Source organism: Myodes glareolus, chromosome 23 (assembly GCF_982192425.1).
Source record: "Myodes glareolus chromosome 23, mMyoGla1.1, whole genome shotgun sequence".
In the NCBI taxonomy this organism is placed as follows: domain Eukaryota; kingdom Metazoa; phylum Chordata; class Mammalia; order Rodentia; family Cricetidae; genus Myodes; species Myodes glareolus.
In genome coordinates this window covers 32,797,134-32,815,173 of record NC_142048.1, presented here as the reverse complement: position 1 = coordinate 32,815,173, position 18,040 = coordinate 32,797,134, and the positions used below count along the sequence as shown (strand labels likewise).

The window sequence follows — 18,040 nt, the reverse complement described above, 5'->3', positions numbered from 1 at the left end:
ACCCCATCTGTATTGAAACTGTCCAGGCCTTGTGCATGCTGCCATGGTCCCTGTGAGTTTATATGTGTCCATGTCCTGTTTTCTTGAAGTCATTCATCATTTCTAGCTCTTAGAGATTTTCTGACTCATTTTCCACACAGATTCCTGAACCATGAGGTAAGGGGTTTTAGGCAGACATTTGATCTTTAACTGAGTTCTCCAAAGTCTCTCACTTTCTACACACTACCCACTTGAACACCTCTGTGTTAATTCCCATCTATCGCAAGAAGGATCTTCTCTAACGAGGATTAAGAAGGCATTGATCTTATGGGTCTAGCAGTATGCCAGGAGGAGTCATTTCATTGCTATCCTTTATCAGAATAACAACATTTTCCCCTTGACTCATGATCTATGTAACATCAGGTTTTTGGACCCTGATCTGTGTCTTGTGTTGGTTCCATCCCATGGAGTGGGTTTTAAATCTATGTCTTTAAAAAGGGGTTGATTACTTCTACGATATCTGTACCATGATTATGTCATTATATCTTGCAGGTAAGTTTCTGAGGTAGAGCCCAGGGTTTCTAGCTGGGTGATATTGATGGCTGCCTTTTTCCTGTAATGTGCAGAGAGCCTTCCAGCACACTGAGCACTAGTCAGTAGGGTGAAGGTTCTGACTGGACACAAGCTCACCTTCACTGTGATTGATGACACTAATGTTGGCCATAACAATTGGGCCTTACCATCAGGTTGTGGAAAACAACCCACATCCTGGCAATAGCTTGTGGTTATTATACATGTTTGGCAAATGAGTCAGCAAGATGTAGCCCATCCCTGGAAGTAGAGATTTTACTTAGTGGCATAAGATGTCTGCTTGGGGCATTGTCACCTTGGTTTATTTTGGCAGGTCTTATGCCTCTATTTACAGTTCTTTTAGATAGTTCAGCTTGGTGGAATGTTTATATTACTATATGTCCTGAAGGTGTTCTGAATTTCATTCATTACTGTTATAATAATTGATTTCACCAAATTGATTAATTTGGATTGCCTCACTCTTTTGGTTAGTGTGGCTCACAGTTTCTCGGTCTTGTTTATCTTTCCAGCAAAGCAACTGGGTGCTTCATGAATTTTTGTATTTTTTATCTCTGTCTTGAATTATGTATTTTCAACTAGTAATTGAGGATTTTGCTTGTTTTGTCTAGATAAGGCCCCTTATTATACATTATTTTAGATCTGTCTCCTTTATTTTCAGTAGGCACTTGGACCTATATACCTTCCTATTATGATTGATTTCAAAGTATCCCATAGGCTCTTAAATGCTGTCTCTGTTTCATTTTTCAAAATTCCTTGATGTTATCAATGACCAATCATTCATCATTCAATGGATTATGTTATTTAATCTTCCAGAATTTATGCATGTTTGATAGTTTTTTGTACAATAAACTTGTGGTTTCACTTCGTTGTGTTCAGAAAGAATATAAATATGGGAATATTATTTCCATTCCCCTATATTAGTTAAGACTTCCATTTGTGCCATAATATTTGATTTCTTTTAGAAAATACTCTGTGGATATTAAGATTACCTATTTTGTAGTCCCTGGATTGGATTATTATATAATTGTCTCTTAAGTCCATTGACTCAATGATGTCATTTAATGCAGAAGCTAGTTATTGACTTTTTTTTTCATAGATGGTGAAAATAAGCTGCCATGTTGGCAGTACGAGCAAAAGTATAGAAGGTTTAATAATTATATGACTTCTGGGAAAAATGCAGATGGTGATAAGGAAATGAGATTTATTTTGAAAAGTTACTAAAGCATAATAGAAAATCTGATTACTCATATTGAGGAGATAATGAATATCATTACTCATGGGGTTTGAGATGGTGAAGGAACTAAGTAGAATCTTTGCCAGTTGCCAGGTTCTATAGCCTGAAAGTTTCTTGTTACCAAGCAGTTCAATCTAGAACTCAACCACATGAAAAACAAAGGAAGGTGAGGACGAATATTCTCTTTGTCATGTAGAGTCTCAAAATAATTTGTGTTTCAAATGAGACATGAAACAGACTATCATAAGACAAGATGATGGACATTGTTACTTCGCCTGCCAGTAAGTCATTCAATAACTTGGCATTAGAGGATTGAAACACAAATAATTAGACTATAAGTCTACACACACACAAACACACACCTTAATTCTTACCCAGTATTTCAGACCTTGTCCAGATAAAAGAAACACTGTCTGACTTTTACCCTGTTCTCCTCTGATTGCTTGATTGGACATTCTAAACATTTTTAATGTGTGATTACTCTTGCTTTGAGTGACATTGAACTAGTCATTGCAACAGAATTATGCTAGAAAGTAACTACAGAGATTAATGATTCTAATGAAGCTGTAGAAAGAAAACAATGAACAAAAGACTTTGAAAATCAAATTTAAGGTTTCTGGACTATATGGCACTATGTATCTTTATAAATGAAGATGTTATAGTCACTGATAACCTGTGTTGATTCAATGTGTAAATTATTGTAGATAATATGAAATAATTGATATCTTATTTTTTGATCTTATTTTCCTTTAAGAAGATTACATGACAATATTTTAAGAATAAATTAAAATAAAAGTATAGGGGTTAAGTGAATTATCAAGAGAATCATGACACAAAAAACCTTTATCATCAAAGGAAAAATAATATTAAAAATTACCAAATGTATTTCAAGAAAAAATATGGAAAGAAATAAGATGGTGTATGTCTGCAAACCCCATGCTTGCCCGAGAGCCCGACTAAAAGACCATGAGATCAAAACCAGACCAAGTGATATACTGAAACCTTATTCTGAAAAAACAAAATGAAACCACAAAGACATGGGAAACAAACGAGACAGTAAGATATTACTGACAATGTAGAAATTTTGTAATTACAAGTTTCTTTTCTATTCTTATCTGCTATGGCCTCTGGGTATTTTGGGTAATAACCTGTGTGTGTGTGTGTGTGTGTGTGTGTGTGTGTGTGTGTGCCTTACACGTGTTATCTTGTGAGTGCATATGTGTAAGTGTACATAAGCACATGCGTGCAGGCCACAGGTAGATGCTGATGTCTTGTCATCATTCCTCTCCTTACTCAGGACAGGCCGTTTCATTGTTCACTGAACTGAAGAATACAGCTAGACCGACTGTCCTGAAAGTCTCTCTGTTTCTGTTCACTCCTCGTTAGCCTGATCTGCCAGGGCTTAGAGATACAAATCACCAATCCTAGAGCGTAAACATGAGTTCTGATACTCCAAACTCAGTGCCCATGCTTGCCCCACTGCAACTCATGTGCTTATCCATTGCTTTAGTCTTGCGAGCCTCTACTCTTTTGTCCTTGCTGACTGAAGTCAGATACTTAAGGCACTATTACCATGCTAAAAGTTAGATTAATGTTTGTCCTAAAAACAAGTTTCCAGATGCATATATTTAGTGACAAATCATAGATTCAGGAAAATAGTTGGTGAAGGCTCCAATGTTGGGCAAACAAGAATCCAATGACAACTTTTTGGTTTTATACCTTAGCATATTTTGATTTAAATTCAACAATAAAAACACCCTGACAAAGGAAACACAGTATCTCTTTTCTGCTGGGTTTCTTGGTCTGCTTAAAAATTGAAAGAATTAAGGAACAGTGTGAAAGACATGTATAAATTATTAAAGAAGCATGGGACGTATTTAAAATACATTTCTCAGTGACTTCAGATTTCAGCCAAGACATCAGGCTGTCTGACCTAAACACCGTGTTTCTAGGAGCATACTGTGAACAGGAACTTTCCTGACTAAAGCCGGCAGGAGCACTGACCCATGAACACAGGCATATTTAGAAACCCATTAAACAGGAATTTCAGGTCTACTTGGGAAAAAAGAGAACAATAGCTTTCCCACCAGGGCTGAGGAACTCTTGTTATGGGCTTTTGAATATTGATACATTTTTTCAACTACACAAATTTGAACTAAGAGAGAAAAAGTTACCATTACTGTGTGGAGACGTGTGTGTGTGTGTGTGTGTGTGTGTGTGTGTGTGTGGTGTGGTGTGTGTCTTTTTGCCTGTGTTTGTGTGTGTGTATGTATATATGCCCTGAATAGATAATTTAAAAGTAATATGAATAGTGACTACAGATTGCTCCAAAATAAAGTTACTCAAAAACTCACTTTTGGAAATTGAAAGAAAACTTTGTATGTGTTCCAAGTTGGTATAGAGACATCAATTTTACCTTAAGAAAATACAACTTATGACCGCTATCTATTGATATCTTTCATTTAAAATATTTATCATATGTATGTGAGCTCAAAAAATTAAGAAAGAGCATGCTAAATCTAAGTGTTCCTTATCTTTTTTTTTCAGAAGATATCAACATGGTCAAATTATAACTCTTAATTACAGCCATTCATGACTGTACTTCAAAAAATTTGAACACCCAATCAAATGTAAATAAAATGCGAAGTCATGCCTTAGACCAATACCTAAGAAATGTAATCTCATATGAATCTTTCTCTTCTGCCTTGGCCTGCCCATAACTAAGCTACTCCTTTGCCTTCTTTGTCCTGTTTCACTTAGTCCTTCTGCTCTAATGCATTAACTCAGCTGGAAGACAGACTATTAAGAGTCAACACTGCATGCAACCAAGACAAGGGCTTTCTCCTTTGATGTCTATGTAGACATTCAGGCTATGGGGGAGACTGTGGTTCACACGAAGATAAGTCATCTGCAACTCTGGCTGGAGATCTTAATCATTCTTTCAACATTGCCCATTCCTGGGCATGCTCAACACACCAACCTCCCAGAAGTCATGATACCCTTAAGGGTCAGAGGCAGCAGAACAATGCAGGCTATGGGGTGGCTGACCTATAGCATGCACTTTGGGGGCCAGAGACATTTTGTCTACATGAAAGCTAAGAAGTTTTCAATGTCTAGACACCTCTCTGTATTCACCTACACGGAACAAGGTGCTCTACACAAGGACCAGCCCTTTGTCCAGAACAATTGCTACTACCACGGCTATGTGGATGGAGACCCAGAATCCATAGTGGCTCTTACCACCTGTTTGGGGGGCTTTCACGGAATATTACAGATAAATGGTACAGTATATGAAGTCAAGCCCAGGAACGTTTCCTCTACATTTGAACATTTAGTTTACAAGATGGACAGCGAGAAGACACAACTAGGCCCCATGAGATGTGCATTAACAGAAGAGGAGATAGCAAGGCAAATGAAACTTCAAGAGCGTGATAACCCCACACTGATGCAAAGCAGCTATGAGGGCTGGTGGACCCACAAGCGATTTCTTAACCTGGCATTGGTTGTAGACCATGAGCGAATTCTTTATCTGAATGGCAATCTGTCACATGTGTTACTGGAATTACTGATCATTGTTGAAAGAATAAATGTGATTTATCTTCCACTAGATGTTGAGGTGATTTTACTTGGAATTGAGATGTGGAATGAAGGAAACCAGGTCACTGGGTCTAACATAGCTAGTCTCCTGGCCGAATTTTGTTCTTGGAAAAGAGTCAGCCTTAATAATCGTATTCAAAATGATATTACACATCTTTTTGCATTTTGTGACTTTTACATGTATCTTGGTTTAGCCTATGTTGGAACCGTTTGTGAGCCATCTAGTAATTGTGGTGTTGATTGTCTGGTAGGACCAAATCTTGTTCATTTTGGACTTATTACAGCACATGAAATAGGTCATAATTTGGGTATGTTGCATGATGAGGCCTATTGTACCTGTGGAAAGGAAGCATGCTTAATGGCTGAAACAGACAGTGGAATCCAAGAATTCAGTAACTGCAGTTATGCTGACTTTTGGTCAGTTTATGCTACTGCCAACTGTATGCACAAGGAAAAGAAGCCAGTAAGCAAATACAAATTAAAAGTCTGTGGGAATGGTGTAGTTGATGACGGAGAGCAGTGTGATTGTGGATCTTCAGAAATGTGTATAAAAGATCCTTGTTGTATGAGGGGCTGTACCCTCAGAGCCGGAGCTGCCTGTGCTTTTGGGCCTTGCTGCCAAGATTGTCAGATCATGCCTTCAGCCACCGTGTGCAGAGAACAGGACAACGAATGTGACCTTCCAGAATGGTGTGATGGACATTCACACGAGTGCCCTAATGATGTCTATTTGCTTGATGGGAGCTCCTGTAAAGATGGCTACTGCTACGAAAAGAAATGTCGTAACCGAGATGAACAGTGTCAGCAAATCTTTGGCAAAGAAGCCAGGAGCGCAGCTCACAGATGCTATAGGGAAATCAACAGCCAAGGAGACCGGTTTGGCAACTGTGGTATATCCAGAGGTACATACTTAAGATGTAATGACTCAGACATCCTCTGTGGGAGAGTTCAGTGTGAGAATGTGCAAGTTGTTCCTTTTATGGAAGCGCATTCCACTGTTCACTGGACTTTCCTCAATGGTGTCACCTGTTGGGGAACTGACTACCATTGGGGGATGACAGCACCTGACATTGGCCATGTGAAAGATGGCACAGAATGTGGTCCAGGGCACGTGTGCATTAGTAGGAAGTGTGTCAGTAAATCAATTTGGGTAAGTGATTGTTCACCAGAGTCCTGCAATCTGAAAGGGGTCTGCAATAATTTACACCATTGTCATTGCAACTTTGGGTGGAACCCACCATTTTGCCTTTCACGTGGCTTTGGAGGGAGTGTTGATAGTGGTCCTCTGCCCAAGAAAATTAAACAAGAGAGGCAGGAGATAAGTATCATGGTACTGATTACTGTGATTCTTATTGCTATTTTTTCAGTCTTTGCGCTAAATTTGCTTTTGAGTAGGCCTGTAATATCACCTAGGAGGGGTCAATCCAGTGCTTCTGTTTCAGTTGACAGCACTTGAGGTAGAGTAGCATTAGTTTGAAGTTTCAAAGTTATACCTAATCTTCCTCAGTTTCCCATGGCTTGTCCTGTATTAGCTCAGCTCTTGAAGCTTCTCTCGTTTACGAATATCCGGAACAAAACCTAGAGATATTTCATATTCAAGATAAAAATAAATCTCAGTATTCAGTAAAAAGTGTGGTTCTATTACTTAACTGGTGTCTTCACTTCTCGCTGTCTTACAGTGTTCTCCGTAAAGGCTCACCCCAAGGATCCAGCATTTATGTTTTGCTTTTGCCTGTCTCAGTTCCAGTCTGCCTCCCCGTTTATGTTGCCTGTCACATAAAGAACAGGATTCTTTGATCCCGTTTGCTCACAGGGAGTCCTGTGATTCCTGGTGGAATCTTCTAGGGAGGGCAATCAGGAAATTGGAAACCCTGGGGGAACTGTGTAATTGAAGTTCCTGTTAGTGTTGCCTCCGCGGCAGTTCCCACCCATGTGGCATCAGCAGCTATCTTTTGGCCTTTGATCACAGGATGTGTGGCTTGGCCTACACCATGTGTGCTTCCATAGAAAGTGTTGCATCTTTTCACATTGTATAAGCACCTCCTCATTAAAAGCTGTACTACAGAGGCGGCTGCAACAGGAGATATCATTACCTTTGCACTTCTGGCTCAGCTAACTCGAGTGTCTCAGGAGTGGCTACAAGGTGGTGCCCACAGCGGTTCCTTGAGTAGTGGTTGCTACTATCTTTCTGAAGAAACAGCATTGTCATCCCTAGAGATACAAATCAACTCCTGAGCAACTTGCCTCCAACATGCTGAGTCCTGGGTCTTTGAACCTTTCCTGATTCACAAAGGATCCAGCACCAAGTTGTCAAAATCCTCTTTAGACACCGGAGTCCTACAATCAGCAAACTCATTCCCAATCTCTTGGTGAATATCCTCTGTCTCTTCATGATCTCCAATCCAGAGGTGGTAGCAACACCATGTAGTTTGTAATGTATCTCAGGAGCATAGTGTTTTATGTCTGAATGCTAAGTGACATAGACCATTCCTTGTTACTGCAGAAACACAGGAAGAAATCGCACATCTGGAGATATTTAAATTATCACTATTAAATATTACAACCTTGAGATTGTTTTACACTTTGCATTTACAATATCATAAAGCCTTCAAACTAATGATACTATTAGTAACAACTCAAAGAAATTGCAATGGTTTTCATTTCATATTTGTCAATTTTAATTGAAAAAATCTATGGGGCATTATGATATATTTCCTTTCCTCAATTCCTCGTGGGTACTCACTACTGACAGGGCCCAGTACTGGACTAAAGGTCGGAGAGTTGGAACCTTCTTCTTTTCTTTTGAGGTTATTGTCAACAGTTCAAATAACAGATATGGCTAATATTCAGACCTGGTATTTTAGGTATTAAGAAGTAGACCTGTTTCTCCCTCAAACAAATATCTAAGAGCATCCAACTAGATTCTTACTCCCAAAGGGAGATAACTATGGATTATACACAGGGAGTAGTTTTCCTACACTATGTTTTGGTCTAGGGTGTGAGCGTTACTTGCCTTGTTTGGGCAATGGAATGTTGAACAAAAAATGTAGTCCCTAACCCTTTAGCTAGTCTGTTCATTCCATGTACCATGTGAATGCAGTTTTTTTTTTTTTATCTTACTCTTACCTTTTGGGGTCCAGGTATTGAAGCAAATGAGAATTAAACATGGTGACTTTCAGTATTCACTGGATGTCCCTCCCAACACTATCCTTTGCTTCTCTCTCTTTTTCCTCCTATAACTGTGCTCCTTTTGCCTGATAATTCTCATCCTCATGCTCCAACTATGGAATGTAGGGATCTGACTTGGCTAGGGGCCCAGCAGAAGTCACCCCAAAAAGGTGATCTATGACACCCTACCTTCCTACCTACCAAAATTTCAGATCTTTTTCTTTTCTCTTTCTTTTAATAAACAGAGAAACAAAAAAAAACACATAAAATGAAAATCAAGACAAACAAACAATGAACCAAGTTGTACAAATGTCCTTGTAGTATGATTGAACATCTTTTAGGGATATTCCCAAGAGTTTGGAATTGTTGGATCCTGAGGTAGGTTGATTCTCAATTTTCTGAGATACCGCCACACTTATTTCCAGAGTATTTGTACAAGTTTGCATTCCCACCAGCAACAGAAGAGTGTTCCCCTTACTCCACATCCTCTCCAGCATAAGCTATCTATGGTGTTTTGGATCTTATCCATTCTGTCTGGTGTAAGATGGAATCTCAGAGTTGTTTTGATTTGTACTTTTATTTGTATTCTTCAACATGCCTTTTGGTTGACCAGTACCATTTGTTGAAATGCTGTCCTTTTTCCAGTATTTACATTTTGATTCTTCATAAAAAAAAAAAGGTGTCTTTAGTATGTGAACGTAGGTCTGGGTCTTCAATTCCATTGATTTATGAGTCTGTTTTTATGCCAATATCACAGTGGTTTTTGTTTGTTTTAATTATTGTAATATAGTTCTGAATGACAACTTAAAATCTAGGATGGTGTTACTTTCCATGGTTCTTTTATTATTTAGAGTTGTTTCAACTATTTTGGTATTTTCTGTTTCTATATGAAGTTGAAAATTTTCTTTATCAATTTCTCTGAAGAATTCTGTCAGGATTTTGGTGGGGATTGCACTGAATCTTTAGATTTTTGTTTCCCTTTAGTGAATATTCAGTATTCTTCTCTATCTCTTCTGATTAGTTTTAATTTGAAATCTATTTTTGTCAGACATTAAAATGGCTGCACCTGCTTGCTTCTTGGGTCTGTGCTTGAAATATCTTTTCTTATTCATTACCCTGAGTGATGTCTAGTCTTGATGTAGAGGTATGCTTCCTGAAGGCAACAGAAAGAAGGGTTGTGTTTGCAAACACATTCTATTAGTTTGTGTCCTTTCAGTGGAAAATTAAGACTATTAATATTGAGAACTATCAAGAAGCAGTCCTTAGTTCAAGTTTTATTGCTATGAGGAGACATGACCATAGTAATTCTTATAAAGAAAAACACTTAATTGGGGCTGGCTCAGAGTTCAGAGGTTTAGTCCATTATCATCATGGTAGGAAGCATAGCATCTTGCAGGCAGACATGGTGCTGGAGAAAGAATGAGAGTTCTCCATCCAGATCAGCAGGTACAAGGAAGTGAACTAGCATGAGCTTCTAAGACCTCAAACCCAAAGCCCCTAGTGACATACCTACTCCAACAAAGCCACACCTTTTCCAGCAAGACCATACCTCCCAATAGTGCCAGTCCCTATGAGCCTATGGGGCCATTTTCATTCAAACCACCATAAGCAGTATTTATTTATTCCTGTTATTTTATTGTTGTGGTTTAAGGTTTCCCTCCTCTTTTTATTACTGTTCTGGGATTATTTATTACTTGTTTTCTTGGACGTTTTTAACATTTTAAGACTGAAGTTTTCCTTTTATTGCCTTTGACAGAGTTCGGCTGGTTGATAGAAATCACTTAAATATGGTTTTATCTTTGAATACTTTCTTTCTCTTTAGTGATTAATTGTTTTGCCTGTTGTCTCTCAGCATTTGTAGAATATCCCTCTGGGTTCTTCTGGCATTTAGAGTCTTCACTGGGGAGCCAGGTTTTATTTTTAAGGGCATACCTTTATATGTTACTTGGTCTTTTTATTTTGCAACTTTAAATATTCTTTCCTTGTTCTGTATATTTAGGGTTATGATTATTACGTGTTGTGGGGAATTTCTTTGTAGTCCTGGCTATTTGGCATTCTGTATGCTTCTTATATCTTGATAGACATTTTCTTTTGATGGGGAAATTTTCTCTATAATTTCACTAAATAATATTTTGTGCCATTGATAGGTTTCTTTTTTCACTCTATAATTTTATTTGCAAGTATGTTCTTTTCATAGTTTCCCAGATTTCTTGGATGTTTGTGCCTGTATTTTTTGGGGGGCTGAAAGACCTCTGGAGTTGGGAGACTCTCCCTCAAGTCTCGAGATAACACGGCCACCCAAGTACTCATGAGAGACCATCCTGGCTGTAATCACACGAGGTTTATTGACAAGAGCCAGCGTGCTAGGGCCTAGACTCATATCCCACGCAGGGGTAGAGGAGTTCGACCCCAAGTAGCTAGGAGAAGGGGTATTTAAGGGAAGAAACCACAACCCAAATGGGGTAGGGAGGGTGTCATTGGAAGATTCTGAAAATACCAGCGATAATCACAAGGGGGCAACTCCCCGTTTCTCAAGATTGTTCATCAAGATTATAATCTAACTTTGTGGTCAGTCAGCTCCTGGAACAAAGTCACTGAACTGGCCAACCTAGATTTTTGGCTCTACTCTTCCTGCTAGGAGACGGGGTCTGGATTTACCCTGGTCTTTTGGGGTGAGGGGGGCGTTAGATTTAGCATTTTCTCTGACTGAGCTATCCATTTCTTGTACCTTACCTTCAATGACTGAGATCCTCTCTTCTATATCTTGTAATCCATTGATGAGGCTTACCTCTCATGTTTTTCTTTGATATCCTAAATTTTTCATTTCCAGTTTTATTTCAGTTTGAGTTTTCTCTAGTGACCATATTTCTTTGTTGAATTTTCTTTTCATCTCCCCACTGTGATACAGTGGGTTTAACTAGGGTCACCTACTTGGGCATAAGTGTCAGGCTAAGAGTAATTTACCAGTGGGTACTTTATCCAGCCATGATAATCTAAGTCTTTACTTCCTTTAACCATTATCACCAGCGACTCTGGCCATCAATGAATTTCAATAGAGGCTTGAGTCTCAATTGTTTACCCTGAGACAAAGCTGGGCTGTAGGAGAAACCACAAGCTGGGATCACTGGATCCCCCATTCAAGAATAGACCATTCAAAGGGAATTCCTGGCATTCCAAGTACTGTAGATATAAACACCTGCAACTACCAGTCACCAGGAAACCCTAGATGAATGCCAGCCAATCAGGGGTTTTAAAACCTCAGAAACCCCTCACCCCCACATTTACTACTATAAAACTCTATTTTAATTGAGCTTGGGACTCTCCAGTTATTCCAATACATTGGACATGCGGGGAGACCAAGTTTGCAAACTTGATTAAAATAAAGGCTCTTTGCTTTTACATAGGGGACTCTTGGTTTCCTTGTCAGCTTCTCGGGGATTACAGATTTGGGCATAACAGGTACATCACTGAAGAAAATGACTACTCTATCCAGAAGGTTTTGATTACTAGTTGCTCTAATAGGTGTGTCTGTTCCCCAAAATCCATTCTCACATCTATGACTGAATGTTTATGGCCTCAGTTTTGAGCAGCTACTGTGCAAGTGTCTGTAGTTTCTGTAAGTTTAGGAATGACATGACCATGCCATAGTCATAAGACAACATTTACCCATCATTTGGCTCTTAATTTCTTTCTTATTTCTCTTCTGCTGAAAGACCTGGATAAATCCAGATCCCCCTAGCAGGAAAACAGAGCCAAAAATCTAGCAGGAAGAGAAGAATCAGAAATCTAGGATTAGCCAATTTCAGGGTTTCAGGAACTAGCTGAAGATAAAGGTAGATTGTAATCTTGAGAGTAATCTTGAGAAATAGGGAGATTCCCCCTAGTAATTATCACCCCCTAGTAATTATCATTGGTATAGGAACTAGCTGATTATGACCTTGAGAATGATATTGAGAAGCAAGGAGTTGCCCCCTTGTAATCATCACTGGAATTTTCGGAATTTTCTGTGACACCCTCTCTGCCCCCCTTTCGGATTACTGGGCTGCATGGTTTCTTCCTATAAAAACTACTTCTCCCGGTCACTCAGGGTCGAACTCTTCCCCTGCGTGGGTTATGAGTCTCGGCCCCAGTGCACTGGTCCCTGTCTTGTCGTCTTGTCATTAAACCTCGTGTGATTGCAGCAAGGACAGTCTCTCGTGAGTTACTGGGGGGGGTTCACGTCATCCCGAGGCTCGAGTGAGAGTCTCCCCTAATCGGGGGTTTTTCACTGCAAAATTCCCTGAGCCTCAGAGAAAGGGATATTGATCTCCCATTTAGGGCTGCATGGTTAGCAGTTACTCATTTTCAGGATCTTGGTGTACACTTAGCAGTCATTTATTCTTGAAACCTTGACCTGCACACTTAGCAGTCACTTTTTCTCAGTACTTGACCGGCCATGAATTTCTGTGTTAACTAATGTTCACTGAAAAAAGAAGTTTCTTTGCTCAAGGCTGAAGACATCATTAGTCTAGGTATAGACATAAATATTCAGAGTGCAGTTCCACAACCTGTGCTATTTAGCAAACAATTGTCAACCTGCTCTATTTAGTAAAATGAAAGTATTAAGTTCACAACTAGTTCCTAAGACCTCAATACCATGCTATGGAAAATGTCTGAAAAATTAAATTCTTCCTGTGGAACAGGCCTTATATCAAATCAGAGTCAGTTGGGTAACCTCAATTAGAGCTATGTCATAATTAGATCTAAGACAAGTAAACATGTCTTTCCTGGCAAGTTGTGATTGTAGCATGCAAATTTCAAAACTGAAAAGACTATGGATGAGTTTTATTCTCCCAACTTCCTAGCATCTTCAGAAATTATGTCAACTAAGCATGAGAAAAAAATCTTCCAGATCAGTCCCAGAGTGGTTTCTTTGTGTTTTATAATCAAAGTGCTGGTATCTCCAGCAATAACAATAAGGTCCTAACACTTAGTTTTGGCAGGCATCCAAGGGCAATGGCTGCCACCTGTATACTTTTGTGAACCCATGGGACCTTTGGCTAATACCTCTTAGGGAGGTACTGAATACTTGGCCTTAGGATTTTTATTTAATAACTCATGACTTCTGAGATCAGTATTATCTGCCCATGAATGAATGGTATAGAGAAACCTTTTATCTTGAATATAATTAAAAGTAATTGGAAAAAAGGTTTGAATGAATTCTGCCTTTTAATGCAGTCAGATAGTCTGTAGTCTGTAAGTGATTAGGGAATTGAAACTATTAATATTTAGAGTTATTATTGGAAGGTATGTATTAGCTTGTCATTTTATGACTTTGTAGTATCTGGTGCTTTACCAGTCTTCTCTTCCTTACCTGCTATGGTGTGATTTCTTCTCTCCTGTAGACCCATGAAAGTATTTGTCTTTCTCTTCACTTGAAAATATTCCTTAATGGAACTTCTGTAGATATGCTTTAGTGATTATTAATTCCTTAAGCATGTTCTTAATCATAGAAATTTTTCCTTCCTACTTCTATTCTGTCTGATATCTTAGCTGGGTATAGTAGGAGTTTGAGTTGGCAGCTGTTTTCTTTCAGAACTTGAAAAACACTCCAAGCTCTCCTGTCTCTGTGGTTTCTTTTGGGAAATGTGCTATTATTCTGATTTGCCTGTCTTAATGTGTCTTTCTGCCTTCAGCATTGTGCGTTCTGTATATTAACTTGTTTAATTGTAATATGAGTGGGGAGGTTCTTTTCTGGTCTTGTCAGCTTAGTCTTCTAAATGTCTCTTATATTCTACTTGGCATTTTTTTTCATAATTTAAGGAGATTTTCTGCTCTGGTTTTGTTGAAATTATTTTCTCTGCCTATTTCAATGCCTATAGTGGAAATCTTCCTCTCTTTCCATGGCTACAATTCTCAGAATCAAATTTTTTATAGGATCTCAAATGTTCTAAGCCTTTCACAAAGCTCAGATACTCTCTCCTCTTCTTGATTCATCTTATTGGTAAAAATTTTCAGAGAGTTTTTCTCCATATCCCAACTTCCTCTCAACATCCCACATCATTTATTCTAGACAGCTGCTCCTCATTATTTCTCTTTCTGCTGGATAAACTCTCAAGATTATTACAGAGATTGGGGAGATAAATCAACCAGACAAGCACTGCCTTGTAAGTATAAGGATCCGAGTTCAGATCCCAGAAACCCATGTAAAAAGGGTGCATTGATGTGCCAGCAATTCTAGCACTGTGAGATGGGGCGGAGACAGGCAAATTCCTGGAAGCACACAAGTACTCCCTTCCACAGATGCACTCATCTCTGTGTGTGTGTGTGTGTGTGTGTGTGTGTGTGTGTGTATGTGTGTGTGTGTGTGTACAAAATCACTCTGTTAGGGTGAAATTCACAATGAGTCTCTGAAGGTCATTCTTCTGCCTGGGACTTATTGTGTGATCTTTTGTTTGTGTTCTGACAAATAAAGCTTGCTAGGAGTCAGAGGTTGGAGCTAGCCATTAGTTAACCATAGAGGCCTGTAGGTCTATAAAGATAGTAGACAGGAAGTGATAAGGCAGTGCAGAGACAGGCTCTCATTTGTCCCCTTTGGACCGAGACCCTGAAGAGGTAGGAAGCAACTGGAGCCTACTCCTCCACTCTTCTGATCCTTCAGATTTTCACTCCAGTATCTGACTCCTGGTTTTCATGGATAAGAATGATTAGATTCACACTTCATCTGGCACCCCACATTGCACACCAGGTAAAGAGAGGAGTCTTAGGATTGTGTTACCTTTTATTAATATCAAAATCCACACAACGATTACAAGACAGAATGTGGACTCCAGCATTTGACACCAGCTGCTCTCCTGCTCCTGCTGGGCAACCAGCTCTTCACCAGTGCTCTGCAACCTTGCTCCCAAAGGTAACAGGGAAACTCCAAGCCATGGCTTGCTGACGACTCAACCACGGTCCAAGAGAACGCAAGCCCCCTTGCTTCTGGTTAAGGATTCCCGGAGAAGACCATGCCGATAGGGCCAAGCGACTCCAATACAACATGCTTCTTTGAAATAAGTATTTTTTAGCTCTTTTATGGTTAATTTTATTTTCCCACTCCCTCTCTCTTTCTCTGTCTTTCCCACTTTCCTTTGCTTTTCCTAATAATTTTGTTCAGTATTATACCAACTAAAAAATGTTCAAAGGAGAAAAACAAAAAAGAGAAGAAAAAAATCATCGTCAAGGACCCAGCTTGGGTTTAATTTCTTTTTCTCTGCTCTTTTCTATGATTTACTTTATTAATTTCTTCTGTTGTCTTTTTGTCCTTCTTCTCCTTAAGATTTAATGTCTTCTATTTCTTATTTAACACAGTGAAAGCTTAACTATTATGATATGAGACTTTTTTTTTTCCTGAGATAAGAGCCTAATTCAGTGCCAGGCAGTGGTGGCACATGCCTTTAATTCCAGCACTCGTGAGACAGAGACAGGCAGACCTCTGTGAGTTCAAGGCCAGCCTGGTCTACAAGAGCTAGTTTAATTCAATAATTCACAATAATTCCCAAGGTGTATCTGGTGACTTTTGATATGTTTTATTCTCTCTCTCTCTCTCTCTCTCTCTCTCTCTATATATATATATATATATAGAGAGAGAGAGAGAGAGAGATGCAGTTTGTGTGCTACTTTTCCAACCCATGGTTACTTATAATTAAGCTCTTTAATTTTGATATTTGAAGATTTTTTCCAAATATCTCTATACATTGATAAGTTAATTTCATACCTTTCAGGTGTTAGAACATCTATAGTTTCTCTAAGATATATCTTTAGGAATATTCATGTACTAGGGAAAAGAGTGTTTCTAATATATTTTTATTAATTCTTAAAGACTTTCATAAAATTAATTTTGAGCATATTTAGCCGTCTCCTGACTGCTCCCAGATCCACCTTCACCTCCCCACCCATACAACTTTACACATTTTTATTAATTCTTCAAGACTTCCATACAGTGTATTTTGGGCACATCCAACCCTCTCTCCTGATTGCTTCCAAATCCACCTCACTACCCACCCATCGTTATGTCTTACTTTAATTTTCAGCTCACTGTGTCATGTTTGTGTTATTCAAACACTCCCGGGTGTGAGGCCAGCTCTGGATCTCTGTTCACCCAGCTGGCACCACACCCATAAGGGAAACCGACTCACCCTCTCTCCGTGGCTGATAGTTTCATACACGACATAAATCTCAGACTGTATCTTCACTCTTGCCCCTTTCAGCTTCTCCCATCAATTACTTGATAAGCAGGAATGAGACCCTGGTTTCCATGACGATGAAAGTGACTGCTGGGTGCAGGGAAGTCTGCTTTGCAGGTCTTTACCAAGGGCTTTGCTCTGGAAAGTGAAGCATGCCCACTGATTGCTGTAGTTTGGACCTGGAGTCTTCTCCATAAGCCTTTGGGTTAAAGCTTAGTCCATGGTGTTATTGAGAAGTGGCAGACACTTCAAATGGTTGGGCCTAGTGGGAGGTCTCTCAGGTCATGGACAGGAAAGGAATATTAGAATTTGGGCCCCTTTGTCCTCCCTTTTCATTCCTGAGTATGGCATGAATACTGCCTTGTTGTAAGTCCAAAAGTTAGGAAATGTCACTCATGTTAAACATCCATTTTAAATTCTCTCTCTCTCTCTCTCTCTCTCTCTCTCTCTTTCTGTGTGTGTGTGTGTCTGCCTCTCTCTCTCTTTCTGCTTCTCTCTCTCTCTGTTTCTCTCTCTTTCTCTCTCTCTCTCTCTCTCTCTCTCTCTCTCAATTTTGTGTTGTCAAAATACCTGAGACCAAGTATTTTATTTGCTTTCATTTTTATTGTTTGTTTGTTTATTTATTTATTTATTTATTTATTGTGTGTGTGTGTGTGTGTGTGTGTGTGTGTGTGTGTGTGTGTGATCTCAGAAGAGGTATTTGGATTCCCTGAAGCAAGAGTTAGATTAATTTTGAGCTTCAGGATACAGGTGCTGGAGGCCAAGAGCTTCACAAGGAAAAGAGGTTTTCAGGCTTCGTGACTGTAGTGACTGGAAAGACCAAATGCCATCAGGTAGTCATGTAGGATGTACCTATTTAAACTGCCTATATTACCACATAGTGGAAGGGCATGGAAGGACCAGGAAGGAGAAGCAATGAGGGAAAATAAAAGAATGAGTTGAAAGGACCAAACTCACAGCAGCCTGCACTTATCTAGTAAGGAAATTTGGGACTTAATGCTTTTCGAGAGTAGAGCTCCTAGAACCAAATCACTTCCACTAGGACCACATCTTATTGGCTCTACTCCATCTTAACACCATCACGTGAGGACCACTGATGTATCAGTTGAAACCACAGTAACCTACAGACATCTATTTAGACATGGAAATGAACAAATTCAGTTCTTTGAGACTCTTATCTAGCAAACAATCTTTTCAACCATGGAAACCTCAATAGTATTCTTTGTATGATAATATTATATTCTGTATGACCAAAGAGTTGCTT

General features: G+C 39.2%; 1 protein-coding gene across 2 annotated transcripts; it reads left to right on the top strand.

Moving 5' to 3' along the window:
• The first annotated feature begins 1,956 nt into the window (after positions 1-1,956).
• LOC146890594 (disintegrin and metalloproteinase domain-containing protein 25-like) lies at positions 1,957-6,995 on the top strand. 2 transcript variants are annotated; one of them, XM_087900815.1, is made up of 2 exons: positions 1,957-2,085; positions 4,565-6,995. In XM_087900815.1, exon 2 carries the CDS (start codon positions 4,677-4,679, stop codon positions 6,855-6,857), a length of 2,181 nt encoding a protein of 726 aa, XP_087756941.1. In that variant the 5' UTR covers positions 1,957-2,085; positions 4,565-4,676; the 3' UTR covers positions 6,858-6,995. The 2 variants fall into 2 exon arrangements, with proteins under 2 accessions (XP_087756941.1, XP_087756940.1); XM_087900814.1 differs by having other exon boundaries at positions 4,352-6,995.
• The last annotated feature ends 11,045 nt before the right edge of the window (positions 6,996-18,040 follow it).